The sequence below is a fragment of the Crassostrea angulata genome, chromosome 1, assembly GCF_025612915.1.
Source record: "Crassostrea angulata isolate pt1a10 chromosome 1, ASM2561291v2, whole genome shotgun sequence".
Taxonomy (NCBI): Eukaryota; Metazoa; Mollusca; class Bivalvia; order Ostreida; family Ostreidae; genus Magallana; species Magallana angulata.
Window position 1 is genome coordinate 18,408,915 of NC_069111.1, and position 18,602 is coordinate 18,427,516.

At 33.4% G+C, this 18,602-nt stretch overlaps 1 protein-coding gene across 1 annotated transcript; it reads right to left on the reverse strand.

The window, feature by feature from the left end:
* Positions 1–7,859: 7,859 nt before the first annotated feature.
* On the reverse strand, positions 7,860–11,125 carry LOC128175453 (alcohol dehydrogenase-like). The gene is made up of 6 exons (XM_052841085.1): positions 10,963–11,125; positions 10,152–10,273; positions 9,682–10,024; positions 9,208–9,512; positions 8,900–9,049; positions 7,860–8,716 (listed from the first exon to the last, which is right to left on the reverse strand). The coding sequence occupies exons 1-6, from the start codon at positions 11,108–11,110 to the stop codon at positions 8,588–8,590; spliced, it is 1,197 nt and encodes a 398-aa protein (XP_052697045.1). The 5' UTR covers positions 11,111–11,125; the 3' UTR covers positions 7,860–8,587.
* Positions 11,126–18,602: the final 7,477 nt, after the last annotated feature.

An 18,602-nucleotide genomic window follows, 5' to 3' on the forward strand; every position in this document is an offset into this window, starting at 1 on the left:
AAAAGTTCTGCATACAAGTCCATTCTGTCATAAAAAGTAGAAGTCACGGGGTTCGAGGATCCGTAAGTGACTTTTCCCCCGAATACTTCATGTTATTGAATGAATTACTTAATGTGGACTACTTTGTAATTGATTAGATTCGTTAATCGATAATTATATAATTTGACAGAGAGAAGGGGATAAATCCCAACTTCATTTTAATGTTGCGTAGTTTACTTTGGAAGTTTAACAACATTAAATTGTCTCAGAGTAACCACACAAGGTCAGTTATCAACCATGGCCCTTTGTGTGTTTTGTATGGATAGCCTGACTGCGGTATATTTTTTTTATTTCTATTCTTGGAGTCTGTCTTTTATATATTACGCACAAACAACATGATATGGAATTCGGTAATCAGCATTTATGATATCACATTTGAATGCAAATTACGCAATTCTCTCGAGTAGCCTTGTCTAAAAAGTGGGTGTAAATCTTGTGGTGACTTGGTGGAATTGGTTGACATGCATGCATGTTTTAATTCATAAATATTGCAGTTGGTCGACAGCTGCCATTGTTTTTTTTTTATTTAGTGGACGAATATCGTGTTCGCCAAACGTACTCTGCAGAGTTTCGACTGTTTACATGATAACAGGCTGATAAAGGAAATAACAATATCGACTTTTATCAATGATTAGTTATAAACAAGTCATAAATAAAAGTAAAAAAAAAACCAGACAAAAAAAACCGGGTGGGAATTTTGTGTCAATAAGGTCATTGAGATGGCAATTATTATAAGGTCAATATCCCGAGGAAGTTAGGATTTTATGTGATTTGTTGTTTTTCTTTGTGTTGTGCTTTTGTACATGTTGAAAATGTGTTGTTGTTTTTTTTTTCAGAGCCAGTCCAATATGTAAATGATTTATTAACATAAGTACGTGTACTTATGAAAATTAGTTCATCTTCGATTCGAACAAAGGCCAGCTCATATGCATGCACATGTACAAATATATGTATCTATACAACTTTTTATGATGTTTCAATTTATGAATCTATCAACATTAAGTAATTTTATCTTTATAATTTAGCAACGCCATCTTCCAAAGGTCAAGGTCATTGCTTACACTAATGTGAAGGACACTGCACTCGGCACACCCCGGGGCTGGTGATTCATTGGGCTATGAGCAAGGGACACAACAATGTGACAGAAAGATATGTGCCATTACACCAATATATTTCGACATTTGTCAGTTTTGTTGTGGAGTCTTGCTTGTTGTCCTTGTTTATTTGTTGTTTTTTTCATTTACGCTTTTTCCTATGGTAGAGCTCTGCCTATATATTTGTTGTTTGGTGGGTTTTTTTTTTTTTGCTTGAGAAATTCTTTTTCGTTTTGATTTTAATTTGACAGTCCCCATTTCAATTCTTGTACCGTTAACTTTTTATAAAATAATTGAATCAATTTGAAGGAGAATACGTATATATAATGAAATTGTACATCAATACTTAAACCTTTTTGTTACACATGTTTCCATTAATAGACTGAGTACTTTACTCAATCATAATCCATTTTATTTGTTTGAACTAGAAAAAAACCCACTAATTAATCTACGAGTTTCAACACAAAATTGTATTTACAAGAGAAATATATATATATATATATAATATAGGATGTATGCTTTGGGTCTGTTGGTTTTTTCTCTTCTCTTCGTATTCCAAAATATATTGTTTTCAACAAGGTTCTGTCCAAACAAAATGTAAACATCCACTTAACACATGACTTTTTTGTACATGTATGTCTGGGGTCGAGGAAGTCCGGGGATCTCCGAAAGCATCTGATTGGCCGACAAGTGTATAATTCCTGACTGTATTGTTGCCATCTTTCCTGTTATTGATTGTTCAGACATATATACATATATATATATATACGTAGAGAATGTATTTCTCTTAGTCTGTACATGATCAGCGCGTGTAACATGCATGAATGATCGCACGGATGTAACCGTCAGCTGGTACATATATGACTTACATGTAAAAATAACCTTAAATGATATTTATGTACCGAGATCTGCGTCAGCATCCGTTTTTAGGGACGAATTAGCGGCATGTGATGTAAATTGCTTGCTGACTTAACATATAGCGGAATTTTCAAATAGGTTAAAGATGCATTATGTTCATTTTTGATGAATCGACTGCAGGCATCCGTGCATAAATATCGAAAATGAAATTAATGTGTTGCTGAGTGCTGAAAATCACATTTATCCCATATTTAGAAATGTCATGTTTAAAAAGTTTGTGAATATTTTTATGCTCGTTTCAAACTAAAGAAAATATAAAGGCAGTGATATTTCAATGTTGTAAAATCTTGCTCTATGCATGAATGCATTGTAAACGAATCATTTTAAATGTACACGTTTTATGTGAAATGAATAGTGTGATTTTTATTATCTGTATTCATCTAGGATTTTATAATGTATTCAGAACACTTTTAGGTGAAATGGTTTAAATGACATAGATTTGCATGATGCACTTTTCACGGATACAATGATAAAGCACAACGGAATCTGCTGATCCGGAATATAATTCGCACTAGTCAGGGTCACGACGAAATATATATCTACTCATACCTGCTTGAAAGTACTGTAGGTAAAATTGTACATGTAAATCCATTGAGTTTTGAAATTGTGAATCTCATTTGCGGTTATATATATTTACAGTTTTTTAAAAAAAAATTCACAATATTACAATAGAAGTTTCATGGTTTTGTGTATTGAAGAAATGAACGTATTTACAAATCTGAATTTTTTTTTTTACTTCAAAGTGAAAATATATGTCACTCTGAAATACTCCTCGATAAGTGCGATGCAGATCGATGGCTCCTGGAACATCGGCATAGCTTAAAAGGTCGGTAGCCTGAAGCTCTGTATAGAAATCACTCGGAGAGCACGACTTGTGCATCATCCTGATTCCATGCACTAAGAGTTTAGCCACGGAAACTGTACCTACAATCTAGTGTGACCTCTGTTGCTCACGCCAGAATCTACAGAATGGTACCATGTCTGTGAATAAGACGATGACTATTTTAAAGGCGTTCATTGTTTTAATCTGCAGGCACGGATTGTTTAAAGGTCTAAAGGATAATGATTCCTCAAATAGTAACGAACTTTATTAATATTAGTAACGAACTCTAGTAAACAAATTATTAAAGGTCTAAATTCAGACGATTTCCGTTCTTTTTAAATTTTGAAAACTTGCCCCCCCCCTTTCTCTCTCTCTCTCTCTCTCTCTCTCTCTCTCTCTCACTCCGCTTGTGTATTGTAAATGGATATTTTTGAACATGAGTTATTTCATTTCTTTTCCTAATAATCTCTACCGCCTTTAAAATGAATATAATCAGATTAAATTATTTCCCATAATTAATGAATGGGCATTCATGATATAGTCCATTTCAGAATTCCAATCCACATTCGTTTTCGTTTGACGATCATGCTAAAATATCGTGAACACTTCCGCTATGCGTAAACAATTTTCATGAAGGTGGATCATGTTGTTTCGTCATTTAGATTCCTCCCTTTACACGTGCCAGCCACGCTATGCTGTGTACTGTTAAATATTTCATTTTCAATGACTGCCAATCAAAACTTATCTCCTTTGTTACATCATTATAAGCTAGGGGTTCTGACAGGTCATGTATTTTGTACTCGGAGAACCAAACTGCATGGATATTAATTAATTAATTAATAAAATGATTCAACAAGACACTATGATTCCTACAGATATAGACAAAGAGACTTACTTTTAGGCGTAAAAAATATAAAAATCAATAAAATATTATCTTTTTTCCGTTGTTAATTGGCTTTTCCATCAATTCATCAATAACAAGTAGGGGAAATTAAAGTACCGATATACATGTACGTACGTAAATCTGCAATTGATAACTGAGTGAATGCGTTTACATATTAAACATGTTTAGCACAGAAACTTAAGTTTCTTTGTTACCTCCATACTTACCCATCTCAACATGTTTACATCTTAAACATATAACGTTAAGACGCGTTTGTTTCCTTAGCGTTCAGCATGTAAACGTTTTCTTGAACATGTTAAACCTAAACATGTATATAATGTGTTCTAAATCTATACATCATTTTTACAGTGTGTTGTAATCAAGGTTCACAAAAATAAAAATCCCTACTCATGAAATCATCATTGTATATGGATGATCTAGATTTCACCACCTACACCGGCCATTTATCTCCACCTATGCTATATTGATACAATATCAGACACCTGCTTGTGACAGTGACCGAATGACATACATGTAATTATATCTTATCTTTTTTATCGTCTAGTTTGTTTTACTGTTGAACGTGTACAAGATACACATTTTGTATTTCTTCAGTGAGACCAATAACTGGAATAAAATTTATTCCTTTTATAGCAAGGGTAAGAAATTACCTATGTGCAATGTATACAAATTTTTCCATAGAAATGTAACAAAAAATTGTACAATAGTCTACGTGTATATCGTTCAATGTTCTACTGTGCCACAAAACTGTAAATTTAATTCTCAACTCTACAATATCTGTAATTATTTCATAGAGTGAAAAAATAAACACACGTTATACAGGACACGTGCAGAATTGAAGTGTCTGGACACAGTCTATTCTGTGTCAAGATAACTGTATGTCATGTTTCTTTTTATCACATGACAATTTGTTTGATCCCGAGACGGGTAAAGTCGGGGTCAAAGGGTCAACATTCATACCGTGGGCGACGTTTCCTCCTTCCAGCTTTAAGTTAAAAACCTGTTGACTTTTTTTTCAAAATACATGTACACACTTTAAGTACTTGTACTACATGAACATATACCTGTAGTACACATGTACAATGTACATCTACATATTATGGATTTCCCTTATTTTAATAAGACTTTTATGGATTATCTGTTCATGAAAATTGTTAATTTTTGGCAAAAAGTTGAAGATAAAAGGATGACCACAGAGACTGTAGTGATGTTAAAGCTTACTAGTAAAATGGAAACTTCCCCTACTTAATGGTAAAGAGAAATTCAAAAATTGGAGAGAAATATTTTGTCAAACTGTCTTTGTTGTTCAGAAATCGACAAATCAAACATCTTGATAAATCACCATTTGGATATCACATTTCAACGTCAAATTGCATGGGCGAGTTTAATTACTCGAAAACTAAGCTGACCACAAATACATAACCAGGTCAAGGTCGTGTTTGTTGACCTTATAGGCGCTTAATAACACCGTAAAGTGATTAATCTATTGCCCAGTTTATTGGAGTGTAAACAAGATGGGGGATATTTCAAGCTTTTAAATCGTTTCATGGTTTATTTAAACAAACAGACTTAAATTGTTTACCCAAAACCAGTTTACACTTCGGATGATATTAAAATTTACATAATCTAATATGTAAATTGAATTCTTGATGAACGAAGATACATAATATAAGGTTAGAACCATTTTAACAAGAGCTTGGACTTTGGGTAGTTGTGTCAAACTGCATTGTGGCGTAAGCCTGTCTATTTCATTGCTGGCACTACAGCTACGGCCTTTTGAAATTAAACAAGATTTGTCTAGCCTTTGAGCTAAGACTACACAATCGGTGTGTATTTCGCTTGAAACCAGCGTCATTTTAACTTGTTGTGACGCAAGAAATGGATGGTTACATCCTACTGAAAGTCCAAGGCCATATTTAAATGGTTCTAAGTTAGATTTATCTTCTACAAAGCTAGCCAACGGTTGCTATATCCACGTATACCAAACATGAAATATAAACGTAACTTGGTTAGCGCTATGTTTCATTATTTTTACAATTAGAACCATTTTAACAGGAGCTTGGACTTTGGGTAGTTGTGTCAAACAGCAATGTGACGTATGCCTGTCTATTTCATTGCTGCCCACTCAGTGAAAGCTCATTGAAATCAACACGATTTGTCTGGCTTTTGAGCTAAGACTACGAAATCGGTGCATATTTCACTTGAATCCAGCGTAATTTTTAGCATGTTTTGACGCAAGAAATGATAGCTACGTCCCATGGAAAGTCCAAGGCCTTGTTAAAATGGTTCTATATAAAAAGAAGATAGAACTTGTTATCAGTGTTATACAGCTGTAACATAAGAATCTTGTGTTCAAATTATGCAACATTTATCTATATGTTGCGCTTTACAAGTAGTTAACAAATAAACGCTGCTTTGCATATAACCATTGGCGAACAGGTTTCTTTTCACCTTCATTGTCATTGCATTTGTATGAAATGGCGTCGGTACATTGGATTGAATGAGTAACAGAACACCAGTAACTTCGTTACACCAGTAACTACAATACATGTATCTATTGGGTTTAAAACATCTGATAATCTTAAAATTGAGACTTCTTTTGTGATGCGTTAACTTCATCATGTTAATAGTATGAACGACCAGTTTCACAGTTTGCAGCTCTGCTTTTAAAAATCAACGGCAATGTTTGGGTACACATTTCCATACAAAATCTATTTGTACGAGTTATCAGCTACAGAAATGTGCACTTGTCCTTTCCACGGAAAAATTGGGCAAATGCCGTCATTGAACCCAACGATCGATGAGCATATCATACACATTACACTAACAAAGAACAACATTGTACTGATATATATGGTTAAGATGTTTCAGCATATATTACAAAGTAACACCGATTAGTTAAAGACAATATTCGTACTAGAAAGTATAGTAGATACTTCTTACAGAATTTATTTATTTTGAAATTAAATGAAACGTACTTTTATTAAACTTTGGCGTAAATATGTTAACGGTTTATTCGCATAACGTATTTTTAAAATTCGCTGTTTGTCTCTGAAAATAGGTCAACGAGCGATTCATGACCACTTTTTCCGTATAAACAAGACCGACTTTTTTATGCCTTGAGTCACGTCGTGTAGGTTTTGAGGTTCTAGAGGATTCCTCCCAAGTTTGTTTTCGCCGTTCCGCTCTGATAAATACAACCGTATGTCCGAGGTCAGCTGTCCATTCACACTATGTGGACAAACAAACATGACCGAACGATGTTCCGAGAACTCGACGGTAGCATGTGGTCTGGGCATTGACAGACTGTTTGTTCACAGAATTCAGGTCAGGAAGAGTTCGTGTTTTTGTTGAAAAAAAAAACACAACATGCCTTTATAATGAAAGGGGCTGCGATGTTTTGAAAATGATATGAGAAAAGGGAGTGTAGGCGGGTGTTAAATTTCCTTCCAGTGTTTTGATCAAAACACCCGTTCATTACTAATATACTATATTGAGTAAATATATTGAATAAGATTTCCATGGAGCTTATCAAATCCATTTACAACATAACATACACTGGTTTGTTATTATGTGTAAACAATATGCCACGTTTACAATACCTTTGTTCTTATCCATGATTGCGTTTCGCTGTTATAGGTAATAGTCTTGGGAAAGAATACATTTGTAAAATTACATGAATACCAATATTATTATTACATGTCCATTTCGATAGGAACTATATCACAATATGGAGGTGTTTCATATCACCTTAAAAGTTTGCCCAGATATCCGTTTGGACAGGAAGGGAAGCCTACTATAAGAAGTCCGCGAACCAGTAGCAGCTGTCAGTTCAGAAACCGTGCAGCAGACGACAACAAATCAATCTGCAGCCCAAGTTTTGGTTGTTTTCGCCAAATGGTAAAATAAATACCCTTGACCCCTGCTACTTGGTTGTTTAAAATATCTACGCCGTTTAATTTCGAGACTTTAAAATCATACTGCGCATATATCAGCATGAATTAGTCTTCTTGTTGTGGTCTTGGGGCAAAAGTAGCACATCTATTATCTTGCAGACCAGGAAAAACAAGGCAGTCTTAAATCAAGTTTCATGAATTTTTAATAAGTATAAAAAGTCATATATATGTACACGACAAATTGGCCATAACAAAAACATAACACATGCACACAATTTACTGGCATCATATCACTTATACTCCAACGGCATATATTCCATAGATTCACCCTCCTTACGAAAAAAAAAATCTCACACAATATCACATTTAATGCTACCAAAGAATGCCGCTTCAAACAAGTAAATTATAATTTAAAACAATTTATAGCAGGTCTTTAAGTCACCTGAGACCATGTTCACCATATTTTTTAAATGGACCATCAATGGCGTAGGAGCACTCTAAGCAGAGATTTTTTTCAATAATTCTATACTATCCAGCCCAGTTTGCAAAATCTCTGACAGGATATAACTTGAACACCAGTGGTACAACATTGCATCATTAAGTCTCCTCCCCTTTTAAAACACCTTCATATATAGTCTAGTCCACTTTCAAAACATGTCGTCGTAAACTAATAACGTGATCTTTTTGACCACTTTGAGTGTTTATCAGAGCACCATATTACTTTGCAGATCATGGATTGGATGAAGGGATGGCTGCCTGAATTCAAGTTCTCCCAAACTCTTGGTGAGTTCAGAAATTCAGGGACACACAGTCTTGTGTTGCAAGTTAGCAATGCCTTTGTTCAGATGATGATGATTACATCATAACACATGGCATTGCTATCCGTCTTGGCACACTGACAATATGTGACAGTTCAGTTGTCAGTTGTGTGGGAGTGGTTCAATTTTAAGATGGCGCGACCGGTTATCCTACTCTGATAAAGGTCTTCAAATACTTGATTAGCTTCCTCTATGTTGTGGATTGAATATGCTGGAGGCTTAACCTTTAAAATATAAAAAAAAAATCAAACTCATTAATTTTCTTTTAGTTTAATTGTCAGTCTTTAAATAGTAAAGAAAACCCAATGCTATACATTTAACATGAAAAATGTCTTTTCTATATATATATATATATATATATATATATATATATATATATATATATATATATATATATATATGCTCACCTTTTCCTCAGCCACCAAATCAACCAATTCCATTAACTGCTTCAATGTTCCTTTTGGAATTCCTACAATGCTTTGTTGTTTGGCTGCCAGGACATTCAAATTGATGCTGACTTCAGACATTGTGTTGCCTCCAACCAAAATCAAACCCTCCTGCAAAACAATGTATAACATAAACAAAAAGCTCTATCAAACACAATTTATTCCATAACTTTACAATAAAAAGTTCTAAATGCAATAACCCACCCAAACACCCTTTTGAATTATTCATCTAAATTTATCAAAGAATCAGAGACTGTTGTTTTACTCACCCTATTGAGGATTTTGAGTGTGCGATGAACAGTTCTGGGTGAGCTGACAAAGTCAATGACAACATCTACCCCTCCCTTGCAGGATTCCAACGTCCTCTCTATGATGTATTGCTCATGGTCCTCCTCATTCCAATGGATGACGTCATAGCAATTGTGGTCCAGGGCAGTCAGGAGTTTGTCAATGCTGTTGTCTGACACAAACAGTTTGATGTTGGTCTGGCTGAACTGGGACAACATGTAGTTGGCTAGCCTTACAGCCCACAGGCCCATTCCACCGGCTCCAACGATCAGGACATTGATTCCAGCTGCCAAAAGATAGAGACGACACCATTAAATAATGATACTCAAAGCCAATGTAAACACTCAAGAAAGTTGGCATTTTAACATTGAAGCTTTACTACATGAGAAATACTTCACTTTAATGAAACAGACAGACTTTTAAAACTTTCATTAAATCTGGCTTCGTATGCTTACATTTGACTTCTTGTAATTTTTCAATATGAGGTATGGCTTTCATCACTGCACTGTAGGCGGAGAGGGCACTTCCTGGCAACATGGCTGCTACCTCCAGTGGAATGGACCCTGGAATCTGTAGGCATTTGTCGGTATCGTCAACAGCTATGTATTCCTGGTATCCACTCTCAGCAAAGTCGTCATCCAGAAACAGGATGACCTTGTCGCCTGTATTGAAATTTCTATTGGGCAGGGAGGGACACACGTCTTGCACCTCACCTGCTATTTCCATTCCTGGTAAAATCGGGTGTAGATCCTTTCTCTTCATTGGACCTTCTGGTGAGCAAGCTCCAATACACTGGACCTGTTCGAAGACAACCAATCTTTAGAAAACTTGTTTGTCTATGTCAAACACTTTTAAAAGATTACAATAAGAAACTTTTGAATTTAACAATCTGAAAGATTTTCCTATTAAACAATAGATTGCTTACCCTGACTAGAACGCCGCCCTTGGGTATGCTGGGCATGGCCAGAGACGATGAAGCCTCAAACGGGCTACACTGGGGCTGGTCTGGGTATCTATCTACTAACATCTCGTTGTCCAACATGATGTCTGTCAACAATAAACAAACAATATCACAACTGTCAGTCCTAAACTTTGTGTTAACAATAACTGCTATTTCCCACTAAGAGAATAAGGTCCGTATTCCTCTAGTGCGTAGACAGTAAAGTCAAGCTATCACTCCCCCGACTGCTTTTAACTGTTGACCGCATTCGAGATCATGTTTTGATCATGCAGTTACCATTATGCAATATGCGCATGCGTGCACTGGGATAAATACATATTTATGGTAATTTTTTGTTGTTGATCAGCTAAGTGAGTTTTGAAATAATCTACGCAATATATTTCGACTACAGACAGAATATTATAATATAAACGTTTATTTTCTATATACATAGCACAAAATTTCTTTGAGACCTCTATGAGAGATAACAGCTGATAACTGATATTGGGTCAATAACAACACGCGGTCAAAGCATGCAATACACATCGCGGCAATACACATTATATATTATAACCTTGCTTCAACATACATTAAAAAGAGAAATTATTTCAAACATTTGACTGCTACTTACTTAAAAGTACACTTATTTTCTACTGCGAAATTACAAAAAATTTGTTAACATATTTGTAAATTTCTTCGAAGTCCCCTATCATTTATAAATACTTTGTTTATAGTAATTATAATGTATTCAAGACATTAATAACTGCTTTAATGTGCGAATTCTCAATATTCTTACCTTTTGAATTTAATTTCCTTTCTTTGATAAAGAACACGGTACTGACTCGAAGAGCTTCAGACAATAAATGAACTTTGAAGGCCGTTTGTTTATATATGAACGCATGAAAACATCCCCTTTTCACGTGGACAGAGAACTTTGTAAACATGATAAAATTAGGTCAACTTTAAACCAATCATAGGGCCGGATATATATATTGTCCGTTTCAATATTCTGCTATAATAATTCTAATTCTTAGATTAATTAATTAAATGTTATCAATTTAGGATATGTTAAAAAAATCCTAACATTCACACTGACAATTTTATAGCATTTCAACATTACATTCTTAACCCATACTACTTAGAGACCCGTTCCAAATAAAAATGAACAAGCATTCCGTAGTTGTCGACCCTGCTGTAAAACAAAACTGTTTGGCCGATTTGTCATTAGGCCTATTTATTGCTTCGTCTACTACATATGTATATTCCATATGAAACGGTATCATATACAGGTGATGCGCAATAACTCTTACCTCTTTCCCATCGTTTTTTCCCACTCAAAAACTGCAGAAGGAACGGACATCAGATTCGATTTATAATAACCATCAAATACCACAATACCGTGTTAGGAAAAAAATCGAACAATAAATGTCTCTAGGCCTGCATAATTCTGTAATGGATTTACCTTGTCTGCTCCATCATTGAAATTCTCTACAATGGTTCCGTGATCCCCGCGTGCAATATCCTTACTCATATTCAGCGGGAAAGGTTCAAGGCCAGTCAATCCGCCTTCATCACTAATTACTGAAACAGCTTCGATTCAATAGAGTTCAAGTTCCGTCATAAGATGGGTAATAATACCAATTTTTAATGTACAAGGCAACCTTCAGTTTGTTGCATCTTCTTACAAGCTCATTATACATTTACAAATAACACAACACACATGTAAATGAGATTTCAATAATTTATTTTTCGTCATTTCTTATATCCAACAACGTGTAACAAGTTTTGTTTTCATCATCAACAATACATTATTGCAATTAAATAAGATAAATCAACACATAAAAGTTTTTGGCACAATAAAATGGACGTCGTTTTTCCATCGATGTATCTGGAAATAAATACAACATTAATATCATGTAAAACAAATGAGGATAACTCGTCTTCCAAGATACAAATTCGGACTCCTGGACAAACATTAGCTACATCTTCTAAATAGCCCTCAACACAAATAACATTCAAGCACCGTTAAAATGGGGGTATTAAATGCTTAATAATGCAAAGAACTGACAGGAATGCATTCTAGACACCGTCGAAATAACAAACTTGAAATACAACAGCTATAATAGCCGTGGACGACAAAAGCACCACTGTTTACGGGATGTTTTTTGCAGACACACCAGAGAATGGACTTCATCAGATAACAATGAGTATGATATACGTATATACAAACACCTGATTCCAAAAGATATTCAATAACAGCAATATCTTGCAGTTGGAGCATAATTAACCTTCAACTTCATCCACAATTGAGCAAGGTAACAATTAATTCAACAAATGCTTATTCCGCTGTAACCCTTTAACAAATTAATCAGTCTTCGCAAGTATCCTTACTTTAGTCAACTTTAGCCTCACTAAAAGCAAGAACTATACCGCATTACCACCTAAAACGTTTACTAAAAGAATCCATCTCTCTCTCTCTCTCTCTCTCTCTCTCTCTCTGTTATATTACATCAAAAAAGGAACAATGCTTCTTCCTAGAATCCTTAAAACTTATGCACTCATCAACTCGCTTTGATAAAACCTTTCCAACCTTTAGGATAAAGAATATCACATGAACAATTTAAAGGAATGCATTTAAGCTAAGAAAGGATTATTAATTTTTCCGATAACGACAAAGAGCACACAACGGGTGTGACCAGTCAGCAGAGGATGCTCACTCCTCCATGGCACCTGACCCTTGCTCTACCTCTATTTTGTATTTTCCCTTGGACTTTTGATTTTGAACACTGTTCGATATCACCACATATGTCATGATATATGTGTCAGAGTTAAGGGGACTGACTTTAAAACTAAAAGGAAAAGTTAAAGATTGGTCATCTCTAAATATCGATATCAATATTCAATCATGACAGTCTGTGGTGTTACACGCAATCAAATGCTTTGTGAACTCAGAAGATTTGGTGTAACCACAGAGCATAAACTAGAAAATCAACTTAATAATGTAGAATAACTGTTAAAATCTATCAAGTTGGAAATTGACGGGTAGTCGATAGTAAAACATTATCATCATAGTGGATCGATCATTATTCGATATACATATAAATACTCCCTAAATCGTACAGAATCCTGAAAGGTAAACATGGATTAGAGGTTTGCTATTATCATCAGATCAAACATGTCTTGAGTATACTTGATGAACATAAAAGAAATATATATATATATATATATATATATATACAATGTAAATGTATAAAAACAACACACATTCAAACTATTACTGCAATAGAGAATTACGTAAGTTTTGCACATCATAATTCTTGGCGGGAATTTGTCACAACGCACTTTCAAGTACATCAACCAAGCGTACATTTAGCATTTGATATGATTTAGTTGGCCAAAGATAATGCTGTTATGTAACAAGTTTCAACCATCTCATAAAGCCACGGTCACCAAAAATAAAATCGCATATAGAGAAAATACTGTAACATTACAGTGCACACACGTAGACAATATCATTACTCAATTACAAATGACAGGCATTACATGAGTACAACCTATTAAAACTTTGGTCAAGGTGAAAAACACATGATATAAAACTTTTCGTTGGAAGTACTTGGTTTCCTGTCGCCTTCATGTTGTCATGTGCTTAGCAATTACAAAATTAGTCACATTAACCACTGTGTATATTTCTGTGCATAACAGCTGATCCTTTCTTGTTAAGTTCATTTTCAGAATATACAATTGATAACCTTTTTGTATCAGAAACAAAACTACTGAACAAATAGACACCTGACGTTATATATTTCTCTCATTATCAAAAATATATACCCCTAAGCTATTATACCTACGTTATAAATTATATTTTTTTGACAATAAAAAAAATGTAGGTATATATTTTTGATTATGAAAAGAAAAATATCACGGTTCCAGCGCTGTGACTAAACACTATGATATCGTACAAGTACCAAACCTGGCAATGCTGCCGTTGTTGTAAAGAATTCCAACTATACATTTGTAGGCAGTGGCAGAAAGCGCTTAATAGACCTTGGAGTGTTCCAACTTTCAGAAGAAGAGACATTGCTATTCTATTGGTACTCACCTTACACTATGGGAACCAAGAACGACCGAATCTCAAACTGTACGATAACTTTGAAGTGTCCGAGAATTTTTTTTCGTATTAATTTATAGCTTTGGATTTAATGTTGGAAAATTTGCATAAGTCTTATAATCTTTTCATTACACACTATTCAACATCAGTGCTTTGGTTCAGTGGTATCAGAAAAACAACGTATGATGTGTAAAAGAAAAGGATCTACCTTCGAATTTACACTTTTCACTTTATATTCTTCTGCAGGACAAACATGGTATAACTTAGATACCGAAGAAACAGAAAACAAAGTAATACCTATAAGATATCAATAGCTAATAGATCGCGATACCTTTCAGCTGATGGTCGGAAAACCTTAAACCAAAGTACCTGAGGATATATCAAATTGCGAACCTTTTTGTAAGGACTAAGGAAGAAATTTTATAACGGTACCAGTAGTTCTCCCGTTTTCCTTCATACTAAATATACAACTATAAACTTTTTGTCCGTTAACTCACCTATACAGCGTACCTGAAGAGTGAACAGTCCCACTACCTAACTTGGTTCCAGTAAATTCTGTGTAAAGTTCAAGTCTTACCTCTGTCTAGCCGTCTATGGTGTTTAGCGCTGAAAGTGAGAACATGATTAATAAATCTTACAACAATTCATACATTCCACACTACAACTTTGTTTATACTCAAGTATAAACTATTATGTTAATAACTTTAAACCCAATAACACAATTTTAAATACATTAAAGTACACATTTACAGTTACTTTGCAGAGAAATACAATTTCATAATATCCTAATCGGCGTACATGTACTTCTACCATACAAGAAAACTAAATTACTATACATTTCTTCAGCTTCCTGTATGATATCACAGATAACCAAAACGGAATCATTTTTATTCAGTAATAATTAGTTAGCTTATACCTAAGAAAGTAGGCAAATTGCTGTAACACAACTTGTAAAAACAAAAGTACCCAAGGCCTTTTAAACAATCTTTACATTATATTATTTTTGGAATAAACTACCTATATTTTGTTTGCAAAAACCCTTCTTTTCTTTAGAACATATGCCATAGCATCGAAAGTACTTATGGATAATATCCTTCACAATAGCTAATGAGAAACACAAAATATTAAAACAAAAGAAAAAGGAAACATAAAAATTGAAGCCAAAAAGGTTAGACAACTAACAAATCAATATAAAAATGTTAACTTTACAAATGTGCCTACTTTCTTCAGTTCGTTTTCAAATTGCAAAGTATTTAAAAAATGATAACATTATGCCGACATCAATACAAATATAGAACATGAATGATCTGATGAAAAATAGCATTCAAAGAATGCAGACCCATTGTTAAAGAAACAATTAAATATATCAAAAATAAATTTGTGTAAAATAGCACCATAAAACGTGTGAAAATCCACACATAATTTGTATAAATAATATAAAAATATATCTAAGTATAAAAAGTATAAAAATAAATAGTTTCTGCATTCTTGACAACAGAAAAGGCAACAAAATTTGGCAAACAGTACATACTCATATTTATTTCACATTATCAACAAACGTTTACTACAGAAACTAGTTCATATAAAGTATGCTGCTGCTTTCTGTTTTAACTAAAGCATAATTTCCTTCAAGTATAACAATTTAAGAAAACAAAAATCCAAGAATAATATTATCTGAACCATAATTTCATGAGTACATGTATAACTGTTAAGATTAATACATATGACTTTTCTTTACCATGATTTTTAAAATGCAAATATCATTTTATACCAACATGATCAAGGGCAGACTTAATGTAAATTATGTCATTTTCTGTAAGAGTGCAATTCATGTTGTTTTGAGTAAATGTGTATGTTTTATGAGAAGTATATGAATTCATTACTGGATTAAGTCTCATTTAATAGATTCACAAAATTAAAATTTTTCTATTCTCTGTATTAAAAGTGTTGTCTTGGTGATATCTTTTCCAAGATGTAATGTCATTTCATAATTCCAATAAGGCTCGAAGCACCAACGATTCACTAAGTGGTGAAAAGTTCCATATTCAGCATTAAGATTCAGGTTAAAGCTGAGAAAAGTTTAACATTTTCCAACGAACACAGTCATAACAGCATCAGGTGAATTAAATTCTTCTAACATCTTCACTCAGCAAGCACTCACATTTCTGGATTTTTCCACATACTGTTTCCATACTAATTGGAGTTCTTTAACTTCACCAACAGAAATAGCACTTTCAGTTTCCATATTTTTTCTATTTTACTGTTAAACAATCTTTTCTTTCAATTTCCTAAATGAACTTTCACATTCCATCCTTCAAATGTCCTTCATAGCAGTTTTCAGAAAGTTTTCTTCGTCACTAGTTGGAGATAGTTCTAATTATTTGCTCAACAGTCATTTGTGAATTCCATGCTTTAATGCACCGCATACTTATCAAATCCTCCAATATTTACAGGGCAAATGTCCAAAACTCTAAACTTTTATATGTCTTTTGTTTTACCATATTTTGAAATTGTCTCAATTGCATATTTGATACGCAATTTGCAGGCAAAGGATGAAAATGTGTGAATAGTGAATGGTGAGTTTATTAGTACATGTATGTTGTTGCTTCTTGACATGCATAAAAGACTGACAAGATCTCAAGCTCTCTACAAATAATACTTATTAATTGGTAACCAATATTCTTATCATTTCTTGTGTTTATATGCATCTTGAATCTGGACTAAAAATTGCTGTTGCCGTTCAAAGAGCCAAAATTTACCAGTATGTAAATTGCCACGATAACTTATTTAATGTGGAAAAATACTTAATGTTCTTGGTTTTGTATGAATTGAATTTTCTTTTGTTTCTATTATTATCATAATAATATACTCATTTAATAATTTTTTCATGACCCACTCATTGATTTTAAAAATACAAAAAATGAATAAACTAATACCCCTTCTTCCAAAAGCCAATGGAAACTGTTTAAACCCATACTGATCAACAGGAATTTACTAAGGATATAGTGGCACAATTATATTTCCTTTAAGGTGGTATAGGACACCTGTCGATATTAATGTGGATAAAAGTACACTATAATCAAAATACTTTTTCAAATTTGACAATATTTCACAAAAAAAATATGTTTAAAAAATGTTTGGAAAGGTAAAAATCATATAAGGCCCAGCAAAATTCAAACTCTTGACTTACACATTCTTAGTTAATGCTCTTACCCATTGCGCTACACCGTTAAATATCAATTTTGGGGCAAAAAAATTTAATAGTATGATTTTATTGCTTATTTCATTTCAAAGTACGTCACAATATGGAGATGTCCAAAACAACCCTCATGCTATGACCACCTTACAGTAATTGTTGAAAATTACAATAAAATAAAATTACAGCAATGACCTAGATTTGAAATTTTGATTCATTTCAATTTAGATTTTTATAATATCCACAAAGTTTAAAATACAACTGAAAACTTCGGAGAATAAAATTGGCTTTGCTTTTAGCTTTGTTTTAACTGCGAGTTCCCTGTATCCATGTTTACTGCATTTTTAAATATTGTTGCTTAAAATATATGTTCTTTTCATTTTCTCAAGTACTGTACTTTGCTGGTTTTATTTGTTTAAATTTAATTTAAAAACACCCAAGGGCTAACTAGAAAGAATTCTGAAAGTAAAATTCATAGTAAATAAATTTATCTAACATATTACATTAGTAATTTTTTTTTAATGCTACAATCCAAACTGAAGAAATTCTTTTAAAAAGTAAATTTTCTATCCACATCAAATGTAACACTGTGGTTCTTTACCTGTATTGTAAATTTTCAATCTTTGTGTAAACAATTTTTCCAGATTAAATTGTTGTCTTTCCATTGGAACAATTTTTGTGGTTTTCATTAAAATGATTTTATAGCTTTAAACTGTTGAGCTGTGAATACAGACTTTAGTTGAGAGATGTGAATCAAAAAGACTATGGAACCAGGTACTGTAATATTGTAGTTCTTCTAAAGCTATGGACATAATACACACCATACACTAAGCTTAGATCTTGTCAGGTTAAATCAGGGGAATACTATGGATATTTCATGTGATCTTATGGGAAACATGTTAATGTAAAATGTGAAATTATAATATTGTGCAGCCCTTTGGAGATCAATATCTATAATGATCAGTCAAACAATACTCTAATTAACACATCTTACAGATAAGTACTTTGAACATATTTCTGGGAAATTCAATAACAGTAAAACATCTTCTAACAAGTTCGCCAACAATGGTCAGTGACATTTAAGACCTATTTCACTAGTCCCGCTGAATGACGTTGAAGAATGAAGAAATCC